The 8185-nt window shown below is 46.7% G+C and overlaps 1 protein-coding gene across 1 annotated transcript in view; it reads right to left on the reverse strand.

The window, feature by feature from the left end:
• Nucleotides 1–8185, reverse strand: part of ARHGAP44 (Rho GTPase activating protein 44) — an 89902-nt gene that overhangs the window by 23066 nt on the left and 58651 nt on the right. The window contains exons 7-9 of the mRNA XM_010843185.1: nucleotides 6054–6171; nucleotides 2189–2257; nucleotides 39–120 (exon numbers count right to left, since the gene is read on the reverse strand). Of these exons, the coding sequence (XP_010841487.1) occupies nucleotides 39–120; nucleotides 2189–2257; nucleotides 6054–6171 (269 nt within the window). The remainder of the gene's footprint in view (nucleotides 1–38; nucleotides 121–2188; nucleotides 2258–6053; nucleotides 6172–8185) is intronic.

The raw sequence follows: 8185 nt of genomic DNA on the forward strand, positions 1-8185 counted from the left end.
TCCCCGCCCTCCCCGCCCCAGGCAAGCGTGGCACTCACCCTGTTGTGCTTTTATCTGAGGCAACACGGCCTGCAGGAGTGTCAGGGACTTCCTGTGGTACTCGGCCTGCACTTCGATGAGCTGAGGGAACACAAGGAGAAGCATCAGCCTTTGCCGGAGGATGGAGGGCATGGGCTGCCACACCATCAGGGTGCCCTGCCCCCTCCTCCACACATCTGCAATGACGGGCGTTCGTCCCCTCAGCCTCTGCAGCAGAGGGGTGAGCATAAAGGGAAGTTTTGGAGGTGGGAGACTCGGGGAGGAGGTGAAGGGAACTCTCCAGAGGTGAGCCTGCCTTCACTGCCACCCCAGCTGGGGAGCACCATGCCCCCAGTTCTCACAGCAAAAGGCACCGAAGGGGTGCAACAATGAAAAGGCTATAACAGAGAACACATTCAGAAATCCAGGTGCCCATGAGAGGGTGCTCAATGTCATGAGCCTCAATGTATCTTGATTCCCCTCAAGAAGAGCTCAAGATACAACTGGTGGGAAAACATGTGCTCGATCCACAATCCTCTTCCACCTTGGGAGGCAAATCTGCTTTATCGTGATGTGATTCAAAGGACAAGGTCCTGCAAGATGCTCTGTTCTGCCCCTCCCACTACTGAAAAAGCTGCTGAAATGGTAAAAACAGCAGAGGAAAAGCAGTGAATAGCTGGCACTTCATTTATTTTCTAAATCTCTCCCCGCTCCAAAAAAAAAAAGAAAATTGGGCATGTAGGAGGAAACGGAGAGAGAGGCACTTTGCTCAAAGTCTGGTGTGATGAGTAGCTATTATCCCCAAGGAAAACTAAGAGGGAATCTTTTCTTAAGTCATAGCGTTGAAATAAGTGGTACCCAAAGACAATTAGGTAGTCCAATAACGCTTGGAATGTCAACAATCATTTGTTTTAGATTTTTTTAAATGAAATATTATCTTCACAAATAAAACCAATGGAATAGACTTGAAAAGAATCCTACTATTTCAAAGTAAACATTTCAAGTTGGAAGGAATATGTATCAGCTCTCTCTCATGGGGGAAGAAACTCTGGACTTCTTGGCCATTGATGCTGAGCAGGCGGGGGAGCACTGACTACTCCCAGTTCCGCCCCACGCTTATCAAAGCATCCAGCTTCTCAGGATTCCTCTTCTCTCCTCCCTTTATCTTCTTTCCCCGTCTTTGTATCACTTCCTTGACCCTAAAGAGAAACTTTGAGTTTTATTCCCAACGTTATTTTTCATTTCAGGGTCCTAATTATTTGGGCCAGATGATTCAAGTGTGGATGACTCAGATCCTGTGTCTCTACTCTGTAAATCTGCTCCCATAGAGGAGAGGCAGTAAACAGGCATCAGCCCTCATTTACCAACTTGTCATCATCTGGAACAACAAAAATCTCCATTAATAACCAACAGATGCTGGGGTGCAGCTAGCTGCTTCTTCCCAAGTTGCTTCCTGATGACAGATTCAGGTTTTGCAACCCTGGCCCCGCTGACATCTGGGGCTGGATCACCCTGTCGTGGGAGCCACCGTCCTGTGCACTGTGGGATGCTTAGCAACAAACCTGACCTCCACCCTCTGAGTGCCTGTAGCACCTCCCCTGATAGTGACGGCCAAAAACATCTCTGCTAAGTGACTTCAGTTGTGTCCGACACTTTGCAACCCTATGGACTGTAGCCCTCCAGGCTCCTCTGTCCATGGAATTCTCCAGGCAAGAGTATTGGAGTGGGTTGCTGTGCAGGGGATCTTCCTGACCCAGGGATCGACTTTTAAGTCGATCTTTTAAGTCTCCTGCGTCTTTTAAGTCTCCTGCGGTGGCATGCAGGATCTTTACCGCTAGTGCCACCTGGGAAGCCCCCCTCAAATGTCTCCAGACACAGCCAATCATCTGCTGGGAGATGACAGAATCACCCCTGGTTGAGAACCACTGCCATAGATCACAGAGGTACAAACATCTTCATGGGTGAGGCTGAATTTTATTCTTGGGGTTTTGGAGAAATCCATACAAAGGCGACTAGAAGGCAGGATTTATTCACAGGTAGGACAGTTAAAGCCCCACCTGTTCTCAGGACATGCTTGACAGATCCTCGATTCGAGGCCCACGTTCCTTCCCGTCCCCACTGTGACACCTGCTAACAGACGCCAAGCTGCCTCACCTTTCTGGACGCTTACCGTCTGAAAGTAGTTTGCATAGTCGATTTCTTTGGCCACAAAACTGTACATGTCAGCTGACAGCTGGTCCTGTGGGGGCAAAACACAGAAGGATAGAGAGTAGGAATCCACACATCAGGGGAAAGAACCGTAACAGTGGTTTAACCTCATTTTTCATAATACTGGGCAGATTACAAACTTTGCCTGTGGACACTCCATTTCCCAACCACGGCTCTAAAGGATGACTAAGTGGGGAAAGAACACCTATGCCAGTGTTTTCCTGGGGCTTTTAACGTGGGCCACGTGGAGAGTTAGGAAAGCTGATGCAGGGGAATGACGCGCAAATTGCTTCCTTGCATCTCTGCGGCGTGCCCTGCTGTCTGCAGCAGCCCCGCCAGGCACACGCTGTGCTTCTGCTTGCCGCCCCTGCCGCTTCTTCCCCTGATGACACTACTGCCTTGCTCCCTTCATCTCAGTTCTGATTGGCTGATCATCAGGAAAAGAGAGGCAAACACACCAAGTCGAGGGAAGCTGGTTAAGACAGGTGGGCAGGGGACGGATCGCTGATTCCAAACCTGGCGGAAAAAAAAAAACCTGGACTCATCCAATATCATACACGAATCTCAGTGTGAAAAGCCCTTCACCACTCAGCTGCCCGAGGGGCTGAGAATAGTGGCTGAATGCTGTGTCTGGATCATGTTCCCTCCGAGGTCAGTGGTCAGTTTCACTGAAACGCCCCCAGCACAGTGCAGAAGTGCATTCGAGTGGATGTAGACTCTGTCACACTAACCGTATCTGTGAGCATGTCACATTCTCTAAACATGTTTGTACAAGTCACGTGATCTCTGACATCCCTCCCTGCTTGGTAGCCTTTGAGGCAGAGCCTCAGAAGAGGTGCTGAGTTAAAGAGAAAAAGTATCTATCATGTTCAGGTTGGAGTAAATAGGAAAACATCACCCCAATGCTTACAGCAGCGCTATTTCCAATTGCCAAGATATGGAAGCAGCCCAAGTGTCCACTGACAGATGAACAGATAAAGAAGTTGTAGTGTACAGACAATGGAATACTACTCAATCATAAAAAATAAAATAAAATCTTGCCATGTGTAACAATGGATGGACCTAGAGGGTATTATGCTAAGTGAAATAAGTCAGAGAAAGACAAATACCTCATGATTTCATATATGCAATCTAAAATGCAAAACAAAACAAAAACACACTCATAGATTCATAGAACAAACAGTAGTGTCATAAGGGGAGGGGATGGGGGGATGGGAAAAATAGATGAGGGAGATGAAGAGGCACAGACCTTCAGTTTACTTAATAATTAAGCAACAGGGATGTAACATACAGCATAAGGCAGACAGTTAATTATACTGCAATAACTTTGCATGGGGACAGATGGTTACTAGATTCATCATGGTGATCATTTCATAATCTATGCAAATATCAAGTCATCATGTACCACACCACATACAAACATGGTATTGTATGTTGACTATATCTCAATAAAAAGGAAAAAAAGCACAGGAAAGCTGACCCGAATGCTGAAGGAATTACAGCAGACAACTGCATAATTCAGGAAGAGTCTGATATACACAGAACCTCAGGCATTCTGCACAGACCCCGATAACCTCAGCAGCCCCTCCAGCTGCTGATCGAACTGTCCTCTGTGAGCAGGGGAATGGGAGGAGTAATCTGTCTCCTTTTCCAGTATCCTCAACAGGCAAGCATCCTTAAAGCATTCTTGCATACAAGATGATAGAACCAAGACACCAATTTCACATGACTAGCTACCAAAAGTTCAAGGTATTTTTCCCAAAGAATAAAATGGACTCTAGGACCACCTGCCCCAGGTCCCCACCACTTCAGCATCCTTTACAATGAATGCCTCCGGGAGGCTGCTGGACCTGTCAAGGTGCTAGAGAAAGTGGTTTTGTCAGAACTCAACCTCGCCTGCCATGGCCCCAGCAGCCTTGGTCTAGAAGCATCCGTCACCAGCCTGACAAGCGTGAGGGAGATAGTTCAAGTCAGGGAAAGACAAAGGGTGGGGTGATAAAAAAAAAAAAACAAAAACTCGGTAGACAGAGGTAAGGAAGGGAGCCTTGGGAAGGACTAAATGCCACGTCAGTTCAGTCCAGTGCAGTCGCTCAGTTGTGTCCGACTCTTTGCAACCCCATGAACTGCAGCATGCCACTGTCCATCACCAACTCCCAGAGCTTGCTTAAACTCATGTCTATTGATGCCACATCAAATCACTTTCAACCACTCAGCAGACGATCTCTGTAAAGCCAGCTGAACGGAGTATGCCCTCAGGAACATGAAGGTATTTTTCTGAAGGTACAATCACATCACCGTCTTATAAAGTTAACAATATAGATTCCAAGTAAGCCACACAAGTGAGAAATAAAAGCAGAAACTCTAAACCAAATTTTCATTTGTCTAATTTAATAATTTTATATTTAATATTAATTTATTAATATTTAATTTAATATTATAAATATTTTATTCATAAACATTATCGATATAATTTAATATTTAAATAAAGTATAGGGAGCCCCTACACTTCTGCTGAGTTTTTCCTCCTGGAGTACTACCAAGTTCTTACAGTGAACAGCAGAGAAAAGTCCTCTCTCGTTTTTCCCAAGGGGAAGGGAAAAGATTGCCATTTTGAAATGCACTGGAGCATTCTACCCTTAACAAGACCTAACCTTAGGAGCATTTTTCTTTTATTCCTGGCTGTGCCATGCTGCTTGTGGGATCTTAGTTCACCAACCAGGGACTGAGCAAGGGACCACAACAGTGAAAGTATCAAGTCCTAACCACCGGACCGCCAGGAAACTTCAAGGATAAATCATTTTATCCCAGTAGAACCTGCCGGGATGCTTTCGAATTGTGGTGCTGCAGAAGACTCTTGAGAGTCCCTTGGACGGCAAGGAGATCAAACCAGTCAACCTCAAAGGAAATCAACTGTGAATAGTCACTGGGAGGACTGATGCTGAAGCTCCAATACTTTGGCCACCCGATGTGAAGAGCCAACTCATTGGAAAAGGCCCTGATGCTGGGAACGATTGAAGGCAACAGGGGAAGGGGTCAGCAAAGGATGAGATGGTTGGAGATGGCATCAACTCAATGGACGTGAATCTGAGCAAACTCCAGGAGACAGTGAAGGACAGAGGAGCCTGTTGGGCTGCAGTCCATGGGGTTGCGAAGAGTCAGACATAACTTAGCGACTGAGCAACCACAACCTGCTGGAGTTATATCAGAGCCCTGCTGAACACTTGCTTTTAGCAGACTCTAGCCTCCCTCTCATTGAGAAAGAGAATTAATCAGCTCCAGCATCCTCTAGCCATCCTGTCCTACCAAACACAAAAACTGAGAAGCTGGAAACAGAACGAAAGGCAAGAGAGAAGCACCAAAGTTCACGGTGCAGGGTCACAGGCACACCCACAGGCGCAGCCCAGTCACAGGGTTGCAGGGGCTTCCCCCGCTCCCACACCTGACCGCCACATCACCACACGCCTGCGCACCACAGGTCCCTTTACCCAATCCTTCATGTCCACCTTTGGACAAAAATTGCAAGGTATACTAAAAGGCAAAAACGTAGTTTGAAGAAACTGAACGAGCATCAGAACCAGAGTCAGAGGTGTCAAGAATGTTGAAATTATTGGGACAGGAATTTTTTTTTTAATATGATGAATACCGAAAGCCTCAGCTCTTAGGGTTCGTCCTGGGCTCTTTAGACATGCCAGCTGACAAGCTTGGGGACACAGACTCAACCAGAGGCTCACTATTAGGGTTTTCATAGACCTCCAGCAAACAAAAGGATGATGCTCCCTGAGGGCCTCCCATTTTTCTCGGTGGAGAGGAGCACAGAAAGGGGGTACCCTGCAAATCTCCACTCTGTTGGCAGCCTCCTCCATCTCCTCCCTGAGGGCATCAGCTTTGGCACCTGCAGGCTGTGAGCTGCTGGACAAACCCGAAGACTTGGATGTCTGCTGCCACCTGATGAGGAAACAGGAGAAAGAGAGGAGAGGTGTGAATAGAACTTGGTCCCTGCCTTCGAGGAACTTAGATTCTAGTCGGATTAGGCATAAATATAAGCTGAGTTTCAGTACAGTGTGGGTGTTTTTTTCTTTTAGCATTTTCAGACATTCTACATCTAAGTTGATGAGCCTTACAAATTGGAGTTTGTGCACATACAAAATAGTTAAACACACACACCCTTAGCTCTTTAGGGCTCCCCATCCCTTTGCCACTGATGCACCAGGCTCCAAGCTTCTTCCCTGTGCACCTTTGTAATTTCAGTGTCTTTTAGCGACTTCCCAGGTAGCTCAGATGGTAAAGTGTCTGTCTACAATGCGGGAGACCTGGGTTGGATCCCTGGGTGGGGAAGATCTCCTGGAGAAGGAAATGGCAATCCGCTCCAATATTCTTGTCCAGAAAATCCTATGGACGGAGGAGCCTGGTAGGTTACAGTCCATGGGGTCGCAGAGTTGGACACGACTGAGCTTTTTTTTTTTTTTTTTTTTTTAAGTGATAAGTTAGAATGGCAGCAAAAGCAAACACTCTGGGATTAGAAAGGGAAAATGCATGGTGAATCGGACTCAACAATAACTTTTGGCAAAGAACATTTTCCATGTAGCGTGTGGAATCTGATGCTTCCCAAGTGACTCAGTGGTAAAGAATCCACCTGCCAATGCAGGAGACATGGGTTCAATCCCTGGGTTGGGAAGATCACTTGAGAAGGAAATGGCAACCCACTCCAGTGTTCCTCCCTGGGAAATCCCCTGGACAGAGGAGCCTGGAGGGCTATAGTCCATGGGGTCACAAAGAGTTGGACATAACTGAGCATGCATGCATGCACGCGCATGAGACAGGTAGAGAAAACCCTGAGGACACTGTGGGAGGCAGGGAAAGAGCTGGTTACAGGTATCACCTCATTGCCAAGAAGAGATCAGGAAAAGGTACCTGGTACCAGATCAGGAGAAAGGGGGCCCCAGTGTCCACACGGCAGGACCAAGAGAGGCTGAGGACAGTGACCCCTTCAGACAACAGCAAGCGTTCTCCAATTTGCAACACCGTCCCTACTGTCTCCCGAACCCTAAGGCCAAATGGCATCACTGCTGCTTCCTCTGAAGCACGGTCCACGCCGTTCCTTTCAGTTCCCTGCCCACCCTGCGGGCACTGAGTTGGGGAACCTTCATCTACTTGGCCAGAGTCAACCATGGATGCTAAGTGAGAGGCTAAATGGGTAAGATGAAAACAAATGTGAAAGTCAAAATCTCCACTAGGAAGCACTAAGCAGCCTTGGATCAACATTTTGATACCTCATGTATATTTTCTTTCTCTTTTTTTTAAAATTTTATTTTATTTTTAAACTTTACAAATTGTATTAGTTTTGCCAAATATCAAAATGAATCCGCCAATAAAAGCAAAAATAAACAAATGTATATTTTCTTAACCGTTTACCTCTGGGCAGAGAATACTGGCCTTCTAAGGAGGCCCCTTGGGAAACTTTCAAAGGGAACCACAAATATTTCTGGTTGCTTCTCTAATTAAAAAATAAATTTAAAAAGCTATTTCCGGTTGCTAACTTATTATCAAAGAATTACCAAAAGCAGGCCCTGACAGAAGGTTCTAATTACACTAAGATGCTAGTAGCTACAGCAGGGAATAGCAGTGGGGCCTCTCTCACTCAGGCAGTAAACTCCACAGTCTATGGGGCCCAGCACGTGGGAAAAATAAGGCAAATGGGTCATTATCTTAAAAACTCACCCACCCAATCATTTATTTCCTCCTTGTAATGGGGACATGAGATATAAGCTGCTTCTCAGCTCTAAGGAAAATAATCGAGTCATCAGGGTGGCAAAGGCAGCTGATTCCTGGCTACCGTCTTGAGAAGTTGGGAGGGACTCATTGGGGGTGGGCGGGGGACGGTGGGGCCCAATCAGGAGCCTGGGCTGTGGGGAGCTGGATGTTTTCATGGACAAGCTGAGAACTGTCAAGTGGACTCATC

The sequence above is a fragment of the Bison bison genome, unplaced genomic scaffold, assembly GCF_000754665.1.
Source record: "Bison bison bison isolate TAMUID 2011002044 unplaced genomic scaffold, Bison_UMD1.0 scf7180017864180, whole genome shotgun sequence".
NCBI classification, from domain to species: Eukaryota; Metazoa; Chordata; class Mammalia; order Artiodactyla; family Bovidae; genus Bison; species Bison bison.